The 19,935-nt window shown below is 53.7% G+C and overlaps 1 protein-coding gene across 1 annotated transcript in view; it reads left to right on the top strand.

Moving 5' to 3' along the window:
* The first annotated feature begins 3,682 nt into the window (after positions 1 to 3,682).
* PRPF4B (pre-mRNA processing factor 4B) overlaps positions 3,683 to 19,935 on the top strand; it is a 29,425-nt gene continuing 13,172 nt past the window's right edge. Inside the window, exons 1-5 of the mRNA XM_056108476.1 lie at positions 3,683 to 3,713; positions 10,017 to 11,213; positions 14,790 to 14,945; positions 17,240 to 17,395; positions 18,138 to 18,219. Of these exons, the coding sequence (XP_055964451.1) occupies positions 10,048 to 11,213; positions 14,790 to 14,945; positions 17,240 to 17,395; positions 18,138 to 18,219 (1,560 nt within the window). The 5' untranslated portion in view covers positions 3,683 to 3,713; positions 10,017 to 10,047. The remainder of the gene's footprint in view (positions 3,714 to 10,016; positions 11,214 to 14,789; positions 14,946 to 17,239; positions 17,396 to 18,137; positions 18,220 to 19,935) is intronic.

Raw genomic sequence — 19,935 nt, 5'->3', positions numbered from 1 at the left:
CTTTTTGAAAACATGTACTTCTAATTTGTGCAGGACATACTTTCTTGTTACATATGGAATAATGTAATAAGCTATACTGAAATCTATGTGTGACAGTACTTGGTGTGCTGATACTACTTAAGCAGACTCAAAATGGGGGAATAAACCAGGTCTCTCTCAGGACGCAGGACCCAGGAAGCACACTAAAAAACCAAAACCGGCACGTGGCTTAGGGACGTGGTTCAGTGGCACAAAGATATGGGAGATCTTAAATTTGATCCCCAGGACTGGAAAAGCAAAACTGACTAGAGACAGGATTCACCAATACGGGATCTAGGAAGTTGCCACGTTTCATCTAATTCCCATAATAAGCCCATGTGATGGCAACAATTATCCTCAGGTTGCGGCTGTGTCAGATGAGGTCCAGCAAGGTTAAGATGAGGGCCACAGGGGACGAGGCTCTCCACGGCGTCCGGTGCCCTGACCGTCCCAGACACGGCCTCGTCCAGCTGACCAGTCCCGGCTGGACATCCCGCAGCAGAGGAAAAGGCTGTTCGGTCCTTTAGTAAAACTAGAACCAGGGACCAGGGATGTGGATCCACGGATGGGTTTTGCGCACGAACCTGGGTTTGACCCTGGGGCCCCCAGAGGTCCCCAGCAGCAGGCGCTGAGCACGGCTGCCCGGTCGAAGCGCCGGCTTCTGCACGAAGGCACGAGCGAGCGTCGCGGGAAAACGCGAGCACGCAGGCCCGTGCACCAGCTCCCCGCAAGGCCACGGTCCTGGGGGGGGCGCGCTCCCGGGGCTCTGCTGCAGACCCCGGCCGCGGCGGGAAAGGCTGGCCTCGAGGGGGGCTCCGCGAGGGTGCTGGGGCGCGCGGAGCTCGGCCTGCGGGGTCGGGGGTGCTGCTGAATTTGAACCGGGTCCAAAACCGGTCCGCAAGGATTTCCCTGCTGCACCTCGGGAGGAAACGGACTGAGAAGGGGCGACCGAGGCCGGGGAACGCGCGGACGCCCTGAACCTGGGCGCCGGCCGGCTCTGGGGGGCTCCCGGGGCGGCCGCGTGCGCGTCTCGCGTCCCGGCCCACGACCCCGCGGGCGAGCGTGGGGAGGGCGGGGGGCGCGCACGCGGACACCGGGACGCACGCAAGGACGGACACACACACACGCACACGCAGGGGCCAGACTCACGTGCGCACACGCACACGCACGCACGCACGGGCCGGACTCACGTGCGCACACGCACACGCACGCACGGGCCGGACTCACATGCGCACACGCACACGCACGCACGGGCCGGACTCACGCACACTCGCACGCACGCCCTCCCGCCGGCGCGCAGACCCCGCGTCCCCCGTCGGAAGCGCGCGCGCGGGTCCCGCCCCCGGCCTTCCGGTCTCAGTGTCCCCCGCGGCTCCTCCGGGCAGGCCCGCGGGTGGCGGCGGCCGCGCGGCGCGAAGGTTCCTGTGTGTCCGCCCGGGGCCTGCGCTGCGGGCAGCGGGGGGGGGGGGGGGGGCAGCGGCGCGGGCGGGCTTCGGGCCGGTGTCTCCGACACGCACACGCACAAACTGTTTCTCCAACACAGATAACTGAAACACGCGAACACACACACACTCACGTTTCTCCAACACACGTAACTGCTTCTCCAACACACACAGAGACAACTTTCTCCAACACACAAACACACACGTATTAACTGTAGTCCCAGGTAAGGTGATTTGCTCCCAAGTTTTCGATGCCTCATGCCCTGCAGTACACACAGGTGCACTCAGGGATTCTTGATTCCATTCCACACACACACACACACACAAACGCACGCACGCTCAGCCGCCCCAAACACACACACAGACGGATTTCAGACTCCGAACCCGGACTCTCGCATCAGCACTCCGCAAATATTTGCCCAGCAAAGAGCTTTTCCCCTGGGGAGCAGCAGGTGGGCGGGAAAGCGCAGCCTCAGGTGTGAACCTTCTCTCACAGCTAAACTGAGCTACCCCCCCCCACACCTGTGCAAAGGGCCTGTTTGTTTGTTATCTAAAGGCCTGAAAGGAGTGCTGGGGAGGGGGGCGTGCACATTAAGGGGGCCCTCATCGGCCTGCCCTGTGGAAAACGGCATGGGAAGCCCTCCCAAAATTAAAAGTAGATCTGCCCTGTGAGCTGGCAGTGCCAATCCCCAGGGCCCTAGAGCAGGAGTACATGAGAAATACCAGGGGTGGGAGTGTGATCCTGAGTTGGATCCCCACCCCTCCCCCACAAAGCTGCTGGGCCCAAGAGCTGCAAGAATGGGAGGGTGGGAACACTGAAACTTCGAGGTTTGCACCTTTAAGAGTGACCCCAAGGCCTACTGTGCACTGCTGCGTGTGACCCCAGACAACAACACTGATCTATAAAGATACGTGCAGGTCTGTGCTGACATTCATTTTCAACAGTATTAAAGAGGGGTGCAAGAAAGGTGGACTTGAAAAAGTGCTTCCACTTCTTGGCTCAACCATCTCAGCTACCTGCGCGGGGAGAACTGCCTGGCTTGGGTAAAAGCTGGTCCAGCGGGCGCAACGCTTCAGATTCGCAGCCTTCCCAGCGGAACATAACTTCAGGAGGGGGCAAAATCGTGAAGCAACTTAAGGTTTTGTGGAAACTTCTTTGCTTCTCATCTGCTCCTGGCTCCGAGCTCAGGACTCCCACCCGGCCCGGCGGGTGGACTCGGAGGGACCATGTGGGATGCCAACGCCCTCTCCTCCCAGGAATCTCTTCTCAAACCTCGTTAGTCCCCTCAAGCACATTCCCGGCGCCCACCTCAGTCTACTACGGGCACCGGACAAGACCCGGGAAAAGCTCCAAGTACCAAATGGCAGAAGACTGGCCAGAGATGTCTCTGGAAGAAGAGCCTCAGAGGCCGGCTGGGGTGGGGGGCGATGGGAGGGAGCCCGGGGACCTGGTGCTGGGAAATGCACCCTGGGGGGGGGGGGGCGGGACGGGTGTCATATGACTGAAACCCAGCCAGGAGCAGCTTTGGAAGGGTCTCTCACACGTGATTCAATAAAAAGGTTTTTTTTTTTTTGCTTTTTTGGGGGTCACACCCGGCGATGCACAGGGGTTCCTCCCGGCTCTGCGCTCAGGAATGACTCCTGGCGGTGCTCGGAGGACCACATGGGATGCTGGGACTCGAACCCGGGTCGGCCGCGTGCCAGGCAAACGCCCTCCTCGCTGCGTCCCAGCCCCTCGACCAAAAAAGTTCTAGAAAAGTTAAAACTGCCTCCGGACAGATTTAGAACTTAGTTCTAAAAGGGGGCGGGCCCGTGCCTGGCTCCCCCCTCGGCCGCAGAGGGTCCCCGAGACCCCCGGGGGCGGCCCCCGGTCCGAGCCGGCCCCGCCCGAGTGTCCCCCCGCAGCGCACACGCGCGAGCAAACGGGGGTCCCGCGCCCGGACCCCGCCCGGAAGCCGCCCCGCCCGGGCCGGAAGTGCGTCAGGCCGCGCGCGCGCGCCGGCCCCGGATGCTCGGCCACATCCGGATTCCGCGGCGGCGGCGGCGGCGGCGACGGCGGCGGCGGCGGCGGCCTGCTGGGCGCTCGCACATGCGCGACGGGCCCGCGCGCGCCTCTCGGCGGCCCCAGCGCGCGGCGTCCCGGCGGCGGCGGCGGCGGCGCGGCCCAGGCGGCGGCGGCAGGCGCAAGATGGCGGCGGCGGCCCAGGCGGCGGCGGCCCAGGCGGAGGCGCAGACGCCGCGGGACGCGCCCGAGTAAGCGAACGCCCGGCGGGAGCCTTTGTCTGCCCGGCCCGGGGCCCGCGGAGCAGACGCGCCCGGCCGCGGCCCCCGGGCGAGCCGCCGCGGTCCCCGCCGGCCGCCTCCGAGGCGGCGCCCGCACTGCGCGGACGGCGGCGCCGCGCGCCGGGCCTGAGGGGGGTCGGGCCTGAGGGGCGCCGGGGGTCTGAGGGGAGTCGCGCGCGAGGGGTCGGGCCTGAGGGGCGCCGGGGGTCTGAGGGGAGTCGCGCGCGAGGGGTCGGGCCTGAGGGACGCCGGGCCTGAGGGGCGCCGGGGGTCTGAGGGGAGTCGCGCGTGAGGGGTCGGGCCTGAGGGGGGTCGGGCCTGAGGGGCGCCGGGGGTCTGAGGGGAGTCGCGCGTGAGGGGTCGGGCCTGAGGGACGCCGGGCCTGAGGGGCGCCGGGGGTCTGAGGGGAGTCGCGCGTGAGGGGTCGGGCCTGAGGGGCGCCTGGCTCTGAGGGACGCCGGGCCTGAGGGGGGTCGGGCCTGAGGGGCGCCGGGCCTGAGGGGAGTCGCGCGTGAGGGGGTCGGGCCTTGAGGGGGTCCCCGGGCCTGAGGGGGTCGGACCCTGAGGAGCGCCGGCCCTGAGGGGAGTCGGGCCTGAGGGCGCCTGGCTCCGAGGGGGTCGGGCCTTGAGGGGGTCCCCGGGCCTGAGGGGGTCGGACCCTGAGGAGCGCCCGGGCCTGAGGGGGATCTGCCCTGAGGCGACTCGCGCCCTGCGGGGGGTCGGGCCCTCGAGGCGTCCGGCCGGGGCGCGGGCCCCGCAGCCAGCCCCGGCCCAGCCCGCAGCGCGGGGCGGCAAACAAAGAGGCGGCCCGGGAGCCGCGGGGGCCGCGAAGGGGAAAGAAAGTTCGGGGCGGCCCGACAGGCGGCCCCGTGGCTCGGCCGCCCTGGCTTCGCCTCGCGCGCGGGTCGGGCGCGGCCGCGTCGGGGCCTCCCAGCAGGGTCCCCGCCGGCCCCTCGAGCGTCTCCGCCGTCCCGCCCCGAGCGACCCCCCTCCAGAACTCTTGGCTGGTTGCACAGCAGTTGGGGTCTCGGAGGCGTCCCGGGGGCTCGGCCACTCCCGGCGGGGCTCCGGGACCATGTGGGCTGCCGGGCGCGTGCGGGGCAAGCGCCTCACCGGCCAGCGCCCGGCCAGTTCCGTCTTTTTCTTCGAGCTTTGGTCTCCCGCCCCTGATTCAAACACGGTAGAGGTGGGAGCCTGAGACCGGGAGCGGGTCTTCTGGTCTCGACTCTCCTATTTGCACATCTACCTTGTTGCCGCGCGTCGAGGCACTTTGGCTTGGTGACTTTTCTCCTGGGAAGCCCGGGTGATCGATCCCTTTGCCCGCCATTTGCCTGTGTCGGTGGAAGGGCTCGCAAGTGCGAATCGCTGAGAGTATTCCGTGACAGAAACGTGCAAGAGGAAGTCAAGTAGCACGAGTGGTTGGTGGGGACTGGGCTCCACTTTTCGAGTTCCATTTTTTCTGTTATGCCCACCCGCCTGGCGTTACATGCTGCACTTAAGAAAACGGGAAGACATGCCGATAAACACTCCCACGTGTAGCTGCTTACTTCGAATTCAGCTTTGGTCTCCTCTGCTGTGGCTTGAGAGAGGCCATTCCGTTTTTCAGTCGAGTTTTTGTTTTGTTTTAGTGACAAGCTGCTATAGACGAGGTTTTTATTGTTGGGGGGGGGCTTGGGGACTCTCTGAGGTTGGGGGCTCAGGCAAGTGAAAGTGCAAGGCAGGCACCTTACCCCTGTGCCGGCCCTGATCCTATAGAATCCAAGTTCTTGTCTGAAATGTTAATGCCTTTGGTCACCGCTAGGAACTGGCCAGGTAGACTGTTGGGTGGCCCAAAGGCGATGATTTGCCTAGGTTAGCCACCAGAGCAAAGGGTCCTATGTGTAGCATATTGTGTCCTTGAGTCCATCTCTCCCTCTTCGGCCTGATCAGATTTCAGTTCTTAAACTTTCTGTGGTTCTTAGATTTGCAGCGGGGTGACTGGCTGGCTAGGCCCAGGCCCATTGTTGGACTCCAGGATTAAAGTTAACTTGGCTGGGCTGCAGGTGTTGTCGCTTTGTTAACAGCCACCGACCTGCCATTACTCGAGAAGAGAAAATGTTAAATCACGCAGGAAACAGCGCTTTTTTTGCGTTCCCTCGGGCACAGCTCAATCATGCAGGGGCTTTGTGCTCTATCTTCTCAGGAGCTAGAGTTTCTTTGCAAAGAAAATGTCTCTTGGATGGGTAAACACTTAAAAATTCTAGGTTCCTGACTCTTTGGAAGACTCGGAAGTTCTCTCAAACCTGGCGGGGAGATGGCTGAGAAAATCAAGTATGTGCTTTCATGCAGGAGCCCGGTGGCTAGTGTCCATCACCTGCTGGCCCGCTCCCTCACCCCAGCCCCAACATACAGGGAGCTTAGATGCCCAGATTTTTTATGGGCATGATTATGTGAGTGACTTGGGGTGTTGGTTTCAAGAAACAGGATCTTGCCTGGCATGTGCACTGTGTGAGGCAGTGGTTAAACCCTTCAAAACCAGCGTGTTTGCTTTTGAGAGACCGAACCCAGCTAGGCATCGGCAGCGCGTAGGTAGGTACCTGCTAGAGGTGAGGTAAGATGGTCTAGGCCTTAGGGTTAGAGCAGTGAAAAGAAGATCAAAGCTCATTGGAGAGGCAGGCAGACTGGTGCATGGTCGCGGCCGTTTCCTTGGAGAGAAGGGAAACAGTTGTAGGAATATGTGTGTGGTGGGAGGGGGTGGTGGTGAAGCTGAACTGGTCAGGAAGGAACTCTGGAGTCTTCTGAGCATAGACACCCTGGTGGTCTGTGAACTGAGTATGAGAGTGTGTGCGTGTGTGTGTGTGTGTCCGGGTGTCTGTGTCCAGGGCCGTGGGCAGCAGTGCCTTCCCTGAATGGGAGCAGGGAGTAGGCTTCACATGCACTGGCAGTTTGGACCTTGGAAGGCCTGTAAGTCACCCTCTGCAGTAGGGAGCACTCGGGCTTTTTCTGGAGCACTGCTCGGCAGTGACATTTTAAAAGCATCTTCAGTCAAGTGGAAGCGCTCCTGACTGGTGGAACGTGGTGCCAGCCTCCTGCCTTAGTGCCTCAGCTGTGCGCTTGCCTCCTCGATCCTGCCCGGCGGGCGGACACCATGGCCACGCAGGAGCGGCTCGTTGGCCACCACATGCTGCTCGGAGCTACGGGATTCTGCAGTGCTGTGGGTTGAACCTGGCCGTGCGTGGGCCGGCCCTTGGAACCAGGGCCCCAGCCCGGGAGGTAGCGTTTTGCGTTGTAGTTGCTTCTTGAATCCGGGCCCCTTGACAGTGAGCATTCCTTTAAATAACACTCTGGGTCTCAGCCCTGCCATCCTCCCGGTAGAGTCGTGAGTAACGTATCCAGTGTCTCGGCAGTAATAATAGCCTGCTGCTTTCTCGGCGCTCTTCCAGGACTTCTATTTTAACTGTGTGCAGTCCTTACTGTGAGCTTCGAGGCCGGTGCTTTGCTTCTCTTAATTCAGTAAGGACTGGTGACTGCAGCTAGCAGGTTTATCTTGCCTGAGGCCACGGTTGTGTGGCTAGAGCTGGGCCCTTGGAGTCTGAGTCTGAGCTGCTTGGGGACAGTGCTAGCATACTTGCCACAAGGGCGGGTGTGCAAAGATCCTGGGACACTTTATGTTTGTTGGTAAAAGTAGGTTTCAGAGGTGAGTCGACAGGTTTGGGAACTCCTGAGTTAAAGGATCAAACATTTTCTTCCTGTTTAAGTTGCCAGGAACAGCCTGGGGCCTCGACCCACCACCAAGCCACATCTTGGTTTCAAAATGCTTCTGTTTTGTATACCGGAAAATCCTTCTCGACTTTTAAAAAGGCTCTCTGGGGGTTGGAGAGAGTGCAGTGGTAGGACTCTTGCTTGTGTGTAGCTGACTCTGTTTTGGTTTCAGTCTAAATTCAACTGTTTCTTGAACTTCCTTCTCTAAATTCAGGAAAATAGATAACACATCCCCATTGTGGGGTGGGAGATAAGGGGTGGAGAGGAGGGCTTCCTGGACCAGGAACAAGATTCTGTCTGGTTCCTCAGCTGATTACCCCTCCATGTTAGCAGGCTGTTGCCCTTTTTAATACAAAGGTCCTCTGCGTCCTTTTTCCAAGTCTGAGAAAAGTCTTACCCAGTGAGCACCGTTAATCTACTAGAGAGAAATCCCCGACCAAAGCCAGAGTACAGGAGAAAAGGCTTCCTCTGCAGTTCCCGGGGCCCAGTGCCAGAAATAGACAGGTGGTCTGATGTCCCCAAATCAGGGCAGGACCATGGACCGCCTGTCCCCACTGCTGGCCGCAGGTAACTTTTCAGAGACCCCTTGTCACCACCCCCACCCCTTCCATGCTCTGAAGACAGGGCTGGCCAGAAGGCTCATGAATTCCTCTGCCTGGGAGGTTGCATTGTGGTGGTCCAACCAGTAATATTCGGGCAGTGCCTGGTGGGCCTCTCTGGCTCTGGGTCACTTGTTCGCTCCCAGAATCACCTGCTCTGTCTGACCTGGCCTGGTGAGTCCTTGGCAACGCTAGTTTACTTATAGTTGCACGTAACTGCTCTTGGGTATAACTGCTTTTGGACGCCTTCTCCACCTGCTATCAAGAGTACTCCCGGGGGGGGGGGGGGGGCACAACTGGGGATGGTGGTGATGGGGAAATGTACGCTGGTGAAAGGACCAGTGTTGGAACATTGTATGACTGAAACCAGTCATGACAACTTTGTAACTGTGTATCTCAAGGTGATTCAATTTAAAAAGAAAAAGTACCCCTTTCCTCTTCCAGGCTATCCCTTCCTTATCATCTAGGACTTTAGTGGACCTTTTTGCTTGCTATTTGTTTGGGGTCATTCCCTGACTGTTCTGTGTGACTATATGATCCTGGGGATCCATCCCAGCCTCTTCATGCAGAGTACTTGCTTAGCCCTTTGACCTCTCTACAACCCTGCTTCAATCTGTATTTCCTTTAGTTTAAGCTGTGGCCCTTGCCCCTTATCTCCCACCAGAGTCCTTGTTTGGCAGATAGCGTGGGTTTTTCTGTCATCTCCTAGAAGATATTTCCTTCATCTTTAGATTTGGGGGGAGGGAGCACACTTGGCGGTGCGCAGGGATCACTCCTGACACTGCGTGATCCCTCTGTGTTCCCATAATGCCCTGATTCCAGTCTTTGATCAACTTTTCCCAGGTTCCCACTGCACCAGAGAGCACATATTTGTCATGTGTGGCATTGTATCTGGCCTGGTGCATAGATGCAGGAGGTGGTTTATTTATTTTTTTAACATCAAAAGATTAAGAATCAATAATGCTTAAATTGTAAGGATCTATTTGTAGTGTAGAGTACAAACAGGAAAAGTGAAGGAATTTATAATTGAAGGACAAGTCTATGTCTTTAAAAGTCACGTGATTGATTGCCCGAATCCAAAGAATTTAAATAGTTTGATCTCATTCGGCATTTGATGTTTCGGCATCCCATTGAATAATGCACCTTGTGTTACCGGCAGCTTTCTGAGCAGCATGGACTTGGCAAAATAGAATATAAGACTCCACATAGCCCAAACATTTAAATGTAGAAGCCACCCACTCTCCTCCCTTAATTGAGTTAAAATGTTTTTGCTTAGCATCTGTTGCTATGAACATTTGGGCCGCAGTTGAAATTCAGGTTAAATATCTGCTGAACAAAGGCCTGGGGTAGATCATAAGTTGCTGGTACTGGACTGTTCTTGACTTGCAGGAGGTCCTTTGATGTGATTTGATCTACCTGGTTGCTCAGGGGGTGCTCCACGCTGAGTGCTCACTTTGACTTCGACTCCCTGGGCACTTACGATGTATTTACACAGCTGACTTTAGTCTGGGTATAGAGCAGTATTGGTCACAAAAATTTTAAGGTGTGCTTCTGAATTTCTGCAAAGAATAATTATTTTAACCTCCCTGTTATGTGATTCCTTTAATAATACTTGCGGTATTTGAGTTCGACCACTAGAAATAAAGTTCACTCACTGTTCAGCCCATCATATATCTTTGATGGGCTTGTCATCATGTATCTTTGAAATGAGATGTTCGAAGCTGGTATGAAAATAATTCAGTGACTGATGATCTTCATGTATTTGCTGGGGGGGAGGGGTGGCGGCGGTGTTGGCAGTGGAAATAGGGCACTGAGAGATGAGGTTGCACTCTTGACCACAAAGCCACATCCTCAACCCTCATTGTTGTTACTTTGTTCTAACTGAATGCTGGGTAAATGAAACACTTTTAATCAGTGTGTGATCCTTTTATAGGCTGGATGATGCTGATGATTCTGAGAAGAGCATGAATGAAGAAAATGGAGAGGTCTCAGAAGACCAGTCTCAGAATAAGCACAGTCGCCACAAAAAGAAGAAGCATAAACACAGGAGTAAACACAAGAAACATAAACATTCCTCAGAAGACGACAAGGATAAAAAGCATAAACATAAGCATAAACATAAGAAACACAAAAGAAAAGAGATCCTTGATGCTTCTGACAAAGAAGGCATGTCTCCAGCCAAAAGAACTAAACTTGATGATTTAGCTTTGCTGGAAGACTTGGAGAAACAGAGAGCCTTGATCAAAGCGGAACTGGATAATGAGTTGATGGAAGGAAAGGTCCAGTCTGGGATGGGGCTCATACTCCAGGGCTACGAGTCTGGCTCTGAGGAGGAGGGGGAGATCCACGAGAAGGCGAGAAACGGGAATCGATCTAGTGCTCGGTCCTCAAGTACGAAGGGGAAGCTTGAACTCATGGACAATAAAAACAGTACGAAAAAACGAAGTAAAAGCAGATCCAAAGAACGGACTAGACATAGGTCTGATAAAAAGAAAAGTAAAGGAAGCGTGGAAATAGCGAAAGAGAAGACCACCAGGAGCAAGTCAAAGGAGAGGAAAAAGTCCAAAAGTCCGTCCAAAAGAAGTAAGTCTCAGGACCAGGCCAGAAAGTCCAAGTCTCCCGCCCTGAGAAGGCGATCTCAAGAGAAAGTGGGGAAGACCAGATCTCCCGCGGACGACAAAGTGAAGGCGGAGGATAAAAGTAAGTCAAAAGATAGAAGAAAGTCCCCCATCATAAATGAAAGTAGAAGTCGGGATCGGGGCAAGAAATCTAGGTCCCCAATAGACTTAAGAGATAAATCCAAAGATAGGAGGTCACGGTCCAAAGAGAGAAAATCAAAACGGTCTGACTTAGACAAGGAAAAGAAGCCGATTAAGTCTCCCTCTAAGGATGCTTCTTCTGGGAAGGAAAATCGGTCGCCCAGCAGACGACCTGGTCGTAGCCCGAAGAGAAGAAGTTTGACTCCGAGACGAGACAAATCAAGAAGAAGTCGTTCCCCTCTTCTAAACGACAGACGGTCTAAGCAGAGCAAATCACCTTCCCGAACTCTGTCTCCTGGGAGAAGAGCCAGGAGCCGGTCCTTGGAGAGGAAACGGAGAGAAGTAGAGAGGAGGCGGCTGTCTTCTCCAAGGTAACCAACTCCCCACTGCGCGCCCCCCCACCCCCCTCCTGTGCTGGTGTTGTCCGGCCATGCAACCCATCCTAGAGCAGAAACTCCAGCTCGGAGGTATGGAGTGGGCCTAGCTCGAGCTGTACAGTTGTTCTGGTGCCACACCTGGCAGTGCTCAGGGACCAACTGGCCAAGGACAGGACCTGAGTCAACCGTGGGCCAGGCAAGCGTCCTCACCTTTAATATATTTTGACCCTGAATCTTTTTGAGTTTGTTCGTCACTCCCAGCTTGTTGCTTATGCCTTGTGCCCTGCAGTGCTGGGGACCATCTGCTTCCTGGGATTGGATCTGTGGCCTCCTATGTGTGTACAGAGCCTGTGCACAGAGCCCACTGCTGTCTCGGCCCAAGTGAGGACAGTGTGATGGCCATTTCTCTCTGCTGACTGTATATTTGGACCATGGTCAGAGAATCTTAGTCTCGAGTTGGTGATTTATAATGGTTGAATTTTAAAACTTAAAAACTTGACATGATCAGCATCAGCCTTTCTCCCCCTTCAGATTCATAAATATGATTTGCAGACTCTTCAAGTCCAAGTAATGAGGCAATAAACATGTATGCTTAGGGATTTTTATTTGGGGGGAGGGGCGGTTGTAGAGCTTGAATTATTTGTTGAGTAGTATAGACTGGAAAGAGAAAACTACAAGTTGTAATCTCTTCATTCTTTTGAATTAGCATACCAGCGGTATAAATTGGAACTTGAAAGTGTTGGGTTTTGAGGGGTTTTTTTTCTGTTAACTGCTTTTTAATATACCTAATCTCATTGTTGAAAACAATGAGAAAATGGCATAAGAAATTATTTTCAGGGCAGGAGCAGTGGCACAGCAGGTAGCGCGTTTGCCTTGCATACAGCCAACTTGGGTTTGATTACAGCATCCCATATGGTCCCCTGAGCACCTCCAGGACTAATTCCTGAGTGCATGAGTCAGGAGTAACAACCCCTGTGTGTTGCCAGGTGTGACCCCAAAAGTAATAAATAAATATTTTCCGGCTGGAGCAATACTACAGCAGGTAGGGTGCTTGCCTTGTCTTTGGCCAACCTGGGTTTGATTCCTGGCATCCCAAGTGGTCCCCCAAGCATCTCCAGCTGTGGTCCCAAAGCAAGAAAAAAGAAAAAAAACTCTTTTCTTTTGGAACCAGAGCAGGGGTAAGATTTTTGTCCTGCATGCAGACAATCCTGGTTCAATTCCTGCATGACTCCCAGCACCACTGAGTGCGGGAATAGCATAGTTGAATGCATCTGGACTCTTTGTTTTTATATATTCTCATGATTACTTATAATGTGTTAGGAAATGGACTAATGAGTTCTAGCTGTGGACTAGAAAGCATAGAGGGAAGAAGTGGGGGAGGTTGCAGTCTAAATCACTTTTTTAAAAAAGATCTTTATAGTTAGGTGTGTGAATTATCAGCCAGGGTCCCTTAAACGGATGTTGCTTTGGGCCTGAGAAATTATACAGGGTGGTCATCCTACCTTTGCTAGCACCGGCCCTGGTGGTTCCTTAAGAGTTGCCAGACTGACCTGGTCGATCCTCCTTCTCGCCCCCTCCCCCCATGGACCTGCTTTGGACTGCCAGCCTAGTTAGCTGAGAGCTTCCCGAGGGACCCAGGCCGCCTGGTCCCCACTAGAGAGGAACCCCTTTGGAGGATGCTGCTTTTTGTTCTGTTTTGGACCACACCCGGCAATGCTCTGGGATTCCTCCTGACTCTGCGCTGACAGGTCTTCTGGTAGGCTCAGGGAACCTTCTGGAGTGCTGGGGATCGAACCCGGGTGGCCAAGTGCAAAGGAAGCGCCCTCCCCACTTGCTTACTACCTCTGGCCTCAGGATGCTGCTTTTATGGTCGGTAAAGAGAATTAAGAGTTCTTGCCCATGCACTGTTTCATTTGAATACTGCCTTTGAGTTACAGCTCTTAAGTTGACCTTGAAGTTTGATTATTTTCAGAGAATTCCAAAAGTGTTCTCTGGGTGCTTTACTCTGACCCAGAGGGATAGTGCAGGGAATGAGAGCTCCTGCCCCTGCTTCAGGACTCGGGAGTTCGGCTCTCTTGTCATGGGCCTGGCAGAACCCAGAGCTCTGGTTTAAAAGCCCCTGAATCAGTGACTGTGTAACAAGCCCAAGTCTCTTCATGCCGTGTGTTCATAGCTGCTTTCCATCTGAGAAGGGACTTCACTCCTTCGGGGTCAGCAGTCCCCACCGAGGGTCCAGGTCAGTGGTGCTCTGAGACACAGTTGGAGGCTGATTTTTGTTTGTTCCTTTCAGGAATATTTCTAGAGAGGGCCATTGAATGGCTTGTTCCCCCTGAAAAGGGAGTGGTAGCCAAGGAAGTCTGGGAACCTCTCAATTGGAGAGTTGTGTTTGCAACAATTTTAACTACAAAAAAGGCATGTACGAAGGAAATCACAAAATGCAGAAGTCAGTAAATTATATTTCCCCCCCAGTACCACTCCTAAAAAGTCTGGCCATCGATTCAAGTTTTTTACCGTATAAAAGCGGAATCATACTGTTGCAGTTTGGGGGCTACACCTAGCAGTGCTCATGGTTTACTCCTGGCTGTGTACTGTACTCAGGGATCCATAGAGGTTCAGGGGGCTCCAGGGGTCAGACCCAAGGGAAGCATGTATGTTCCTGCCCGTTGTTCTATCACTCGGACCCAGAATCATCGTTGACCATGATTGGCTTTCTGTAGGAAGCACTTCTGCAACGTTAAGTTCAGGTGGTGGCTTTGTTATTTTCCATCACGAGTGTGATACTTCAGAGAGTACTGCTGTGCTCTATCGTCACCTGTAGTGGTGATTTCGGTTGCTTCCAGGGTTCCACTATTGCGTGTGAAGGTTTCTTTGTGCATTAGATCTGTAGAAATAGAATTGCAGAGTCTTACAGATTTCCTTACAGGAAACTTAGACCAGGGTTACTTCCATTCCTACATACAGTGTTCTCTTCCATACTAATATTTCCTCTGTGTTCGTTGTAAGTACTGTTGTATGTAATCGACTTTGTAAAAATTAAGACTTGTTTGCAAAAAATGTCAACATTCAGCAAGAGGCTCGAGGGACAGCTCTCGGTGGGGCACATGCTCTGTGTGCAGGAGAACTGGGGTTCCTTCACTAAAACTGCATAGTACCACCAGGAGCAACTCCTGGGCACAGCTGCATGCGATTTCCACGAAACACCATCAGGTATAAAATGGCTTTCAAACTGAGGGACTGAATCGCTGGTTTAAGCTGTTGGTATATGTTTGTTTGCTTGTTCCGATTTTTTAGGACATTCCAAGCCCTGAGCCCTCTGAACCATCTCTCTGAGACTTCATCCTGAAATAGTTTAACGATATAACTGTCCCATAATAATAATTTCAGGTGTGGGGCTAGAGAAAATTGGCCTAGCGCTGAAATGGCATTTTGGTTGTCTGAGTCTACACTTGCGCCAGACGTGTTCATGTGCACGTGCCTCTAGGCTGCTGTGTTCTGAGGTGTCTTGGGTGCATAACAGAGACTCGTTTATTTTGGTTTGTTTTTCATGAACTTGTATCTGATTCCCCTAAGAACGCGAACTCGAGATGATCTCCTGAGCAGACGGGAAAGATCCAAAGATGTCAGCCCTCTGAGCAGGTGGTCTCCAGCCCGAAGACGCCTGAGTCGCTCGCCCATGCGCAGGCGGTCTCGCTCCCCCCGGAGAAGAAGCCGCTCTCCCCGGAGACGGTAAGGAGGAGTCGGGGCGGGACTTGTACTCTGTTGCCGTTTGACCTGCAGGAGAAGATGTGCACAGTTAACTTGATGAGCCAAAAGATCAGTTTTCCAAGCAGGACATTTGGTTCTGGCTTTTGAACCAATCCCCAGGGTTCTCACGGGCTGCTCCTGGTTCTGCTGGGGCTTTGTTCCAGGCACTAGTCGGGCAAAGTGCCAGGGCTCAAACCTGGACAGGCCACCTGAAAAGTGTGCTCAGCCGCTAGACTCATCTCCAACCCAGAGCAGGAAGTCATGTTTCAGAAAGATGGTTGGAGGCCCAGGTTCAGGCCCTGCACCATTCGGTCCCTGTGCACTGACCCAGAATTAAAGGCACAGCTGTCAGAAGTTTACATCTAAAACCTAAGTAGACATTCTCTTGTCAGTCTCGTAAAGTTTGTAATCAAGCTGTATGTGTATTTTTTAGTTTTGGGGCCATATCTGGCAGTGCTTAGGGGTTACTCCATGCTTTGTGTTCAGGAATCACTCCTGGTGGTGTCTCGGGGGCCCATCTGGGGTGCCAAAGATGGAATTTGGGTCTGCCGCATGCAAGGCAAGCACCCTACCCTCTGTACTATCACTCCAACCTCTTTATTTATATTTTTAAAGGAGGGGTAGCTTTTTGTTTGGGGGCCATGGCTGGTGGTGCTCAGGCCTCTGCACTCAAGAATCACTCCTGGAGATGCTGGGGATCAGACCCAGGCTGAGTGCTCAAAGGGCAAGTGCCATGCTTCATACTGTTACTCTGCCCCTGAGGAGGTGTAGCACTGTAAAAATACAGTAACAAAAAGCTTAGGATGTAGCCAGTGGCTATTCTTTAGATACTTCTGGGTATGTTTTTGTGCTGTATCACTGTATCACTGTCATCCTGTTGTTCATCTATTTCCTTTTCCTTTCCTGGAACAGGCACCAGTAATGTCTCCCTTCATCGTAGCCCTGAGATTTTAGAAAGTGCCACATTCGAGGCTCTGTCAGGGTCAGGAGAATGAGACCCATCGTTGTTACTGGTTTTTGGCGTATTGAGTATGCCACGGGGAGTTTGCCAGACTCTGCCGTGTGGGCAGGATACTTTTGGTAGCCTGCCAGGTTCTCCAGAGTAAGAACTAGATAGTAAGATGTTCTGCGGTCACAAATGTGGCCGTGCGCTTCCAGGAGTTGGGTTTTATAGTCTCTGGGTCTTGGCCTTTGATGGGATTACACGGCGCCGTGTAACACCTAAATACCTAAACCTGGGTGGAGGAGGCCCAGTCCCAGTCCGAACAGGCTTGGAGATCTATGCCCCGGGTCCCGCACACCTGGGTTCCTCTGACGGTTCCTTCATGTGTGAGGCTCGTCCGAACGTGTGGAGAGTGGTCTTTTTGTGCTAGGTTGCTGGGATTAGATTTTGTCTAAGGTGTTCGTGCTTATGTAAGCTTCCACACTCCATGTTGAATAGCACCCTTCTTCGGGTGCTTCTCACAGGCCTCTGTGGTTCCAGGCATAAGATTATGCTTGCAGTTGCATGGGCGGGAGGGGGGGGGAACCTGCCTTCTCTCACCCCTGGCCTCTGACTCCACATGAAGGGCCAGGCCAGCCTGTAAGACTTAACCATAATTTTCTCTTTTGGCATTTCCTGTGTCCAGTGCCCTTTCCTGTCTTGCTCCCCTCAGTTTCCCTTCTTCATGGGTTTCCTTTGGAAAGGACATAGGGCCTCAGAACAAACTGATTCATCCTTTCCCTTCATTTGATGGTGTCTGTGCTGGGCTACCTTCTGGATGCCTTCTTTTGAGCTCAAGTGCTGCTTGGTCCCCTGGGCACCAGCAGGTCTGGGCCAGCACAAGCACAGGTCTGCAGCCGTGTTGCTGTCCCTGGTGGTGGGCTCAGGCCCTCCTGAGAGTCATCACCTGCTGGGAGCTTGTGGGAATGTTTATGCGGTAAATCCGCCCTTCTCTAGAGTCAGGAGTTTGCCAAGCTCTCTGTCAGCACCACAGAGATCAAAGGGAACCAACCTTTGTTTGCCCCCCAGTGTTCTGGTGTCCCTTTCTGCCAACAAGCACAGGAGCTGCTGCTACTTACTGATGCTCTTGGCAGAGCAGACCGGCCCACTCTAATACTTGTAGATTTCATTAACCATTTTTAAAAAGAAAAGTCAGCTTTATTTTTAGAGCAATTTAAGGTTTATGACAAAATTGAGCTTTTGAAAGAATCCCTGGGTTACCCCCCCTACAGCTGCCTTGTACCCACCGCCCCCTGCAAGACATTTCTCTCAATGTCTTTCTCTCCTCAATTAGAGACAGAGGCCGCAGAAGCCGATCCCGTCTCCGAAGGCGCTCCCGGTCACGGGGTGGTCGCAGACGCAGGAGCAGAAGCAAAGTCAAGGAAGACAAATTCAAAGGGAGCCTGTCGGAGGGCATGAAAGTGGAGCAGGAGTCCTCATCAGATGACAAGTAAGACGGGCCTTCTCCGGGGCAGACAGACAACAGTGTTGAGCTCGGGGCCCTATTCGTTTGTTCCTGGATTAAAGGTTTTCCATAATTACATAACAGAAATAGGAGTTTCTTTTTGGGCTGGTTCATCACCTTCCCAGCAGTCTGCCTTCCCGTCTACACAGCGGGTCTGCTAGTCATGCCTGTGGAGGGGAAGTTTTCCACCAAGGCTGGAAACTGATCCAGGCTCTGCCACTGGGGCCACCTGGTGGCGGCTGTGTCAGTGCCAGCGAGGCAACTTGCAACGCGTCAATCCCTAATAAAATGAGATTTTCTCAATGCAGATTTAATTGTTTAAATAGGAAATCTCAGAAGTAAGCAGCATTTTTTTTAGAGCAGTAATTCTCATTTGGGGGCGATTTGCATCTTTGAGATCATTTTGTGATTGTCTGAGGCCCTTTGAGTTGTCATTGAGTGGACAAAGGCCAGGAGTACTGTCTGAGGTCCTTCAGTCCCTCCCCGAGGGTGACTGGTCTGAAAGATCAGCAGCGCTCACGCCCAGAAGCCGGGGGCAAGGGGGTAGGGGTTTGACAGTGTGCGGCCTGATCCCTTCTGGGGTGCGAGGTCAAGAGGCCTCGGTGAAAGGCATTTTATTCGGGAGAATCTCAGCTCCTTACTCAGCTTTACAATGCATGGGAAATTACCTTTCGAAATCTGAACGTGTTTGAAATTAATTCTGTGCATATGTGTAATGTTTTTTAAGCCTTGAAGACTTTGATGTAGAGGAAGAAGATGAAGAGGCCTTAATAGAACAGCGGAGGATACAGAGGCAGGCGATCGTTCAGGTCTGTGCGTTAGGGACGCTCTGATGTCCACTAATCTGTCCATGGGTAAGATGGGGATTTAGATGCGTGGCTGAGTGGAGCTGCACCTGAGGACCTCGGTCACATCTTCACTGTGCTTGCAAAGATGAGCATTTACTGAGTGGTTGCGCTCTCATGCAGGATTCTCATGGCTCTTTTTTGTTTGGTTCTGATTTGGGGCCCTACCTGGCAATGCTCAGGATTTACTCCTGGCTCTGCACTCCGTGATCACTCCTGGCAGTGCTGCTATACTATCTCTGCAGCCCTGGCTGCTATACTATCTCTCCAGCCTGTACTCTACGTATTTTCGGGTTAATAAATGAGAACTACTAGAGTTAGACGAGTTCTATGTAGTATGAAATCAGTCCTTGTTACTCTGTTTCTGGGAGGGTGATAGCAGGGTGAGGGCTTCCGTGGGGGCTCAAGCCCAGCCCGCTGCCAGCAGTTTTCATCTCGGCCATCAGGGGATGTGCTGGGGATTGAGCCTGGGCAGCTCCCTGCCAAGTTTGCACCTCAGTCCCTGTACCATCTTTACGCCCTGCTGCCAGATTTCTAATGCAACTGTGATTGTTTAAATGAGGCATCTCGTTCATTGTAAAGTTGCAGGGCACCAACTGACCCTCGTTGCTGAGGGGACACGTGGGGTACTTTGAGTTCTCAGTGAGTGGTCAAAGGCCAGGAGTTCTGCCTAAGGTCCCTCCGTCTCATCCGCACCCCCTGACAACTGAGGACAACTGGTCTGAAAGATCAGCACTGCTCAGGCCCGGAAGCCTGCAGAGGGGAGGGTGTGACAGTACACGGCCTGATCCCTTCTGGGGGTGCTCTGTTGGCCCAAGGCACCTGTGGGACCAGGGTGCTAGTACAGCGAATAAGGTGCTTGCCTTGCTCATAGCCAACCTGGCTTTGGGATAAAGCCTCCCATGTGGTCCCCTGAGAATGGCCAGGTGTGGGCCATAAGAAAGAAAGGAAAATAGAAGGTAACTTTGGGCTGGAGAAAGTCCAGCAGTAAAGTGCTTGTCTTGGCATTTGCTGCCTTGGCTTCCGTCTCTGGCACTGCTTGGGGTCACCCAGGCCCTGCCTAGACAAAGCCTGAGCACAGCCAGGTGTGGGGAAGGAAGGCCAATGCCTGCACGCAGGAGGCCCAGCAGTGACCCATGAGCACCACCAGAGGTGGCCAAAAAGCCACGGTTGGTTTCCAGGGGCTGTTTGGTAACATAAGGGGGAGAGATGGGTCTGAAGTTCTGGGGGCCTCTGGCTTCGAGCAGGTGACTGAGAAAATCAGTGTAAGGGGAGTTTGCTTGGGTTTGGTTGTGACCACTTGGCAGGAAGGATGCTGTCCTGGAAGGCCAGAGGGTTTTTTTCTGGACTCAACAGACTTAGTGGACCTTAGATTGGGTTGGGTGTTTGTCGCCACAAAGTGGGAAGCTGAATCACAGATGAACGGGGGCAAGACAAGTCCCAGGGGACTCTTCTAAGCTGCTGAAGTTGTTGCTGAATGCTGTCGCCAAAGACTTGGTTGAATCTTTCTTTGTTCTTGCCCAGGTCCACAATCCCTTATCTCCGATCCTTGGGGCCAGATGTGCTTCAGAACTCAGAAATACTTGAATTTTAGAAAGGAAATATGGTGCGTCTGTGTATGTTACTGAGCCCCGTCTATGGGGTCTGGGACAGCACCTTTCATCAGACACCTCTGGGTCT

Source organism: Sorex fumeus, unplaced genomic scaffold, assembly GCF_029834395.1.
Source record: "Sorex fumeus unplaced genomic scaffold, SorFum_2.1 ptg000218l, whole genome shotgun sequence".
Classification (NCBI taxonomy): Eukaryota; Metazoa; Chordata; class Mammalia; order Eulipotyphla; family Soricidae; genus Sorex; species Sorex fumeus.
Note: the sequence above shows the minus strand (reverse complement) of the source record. Positions and strands in the feature narration are given on the sequence as shown.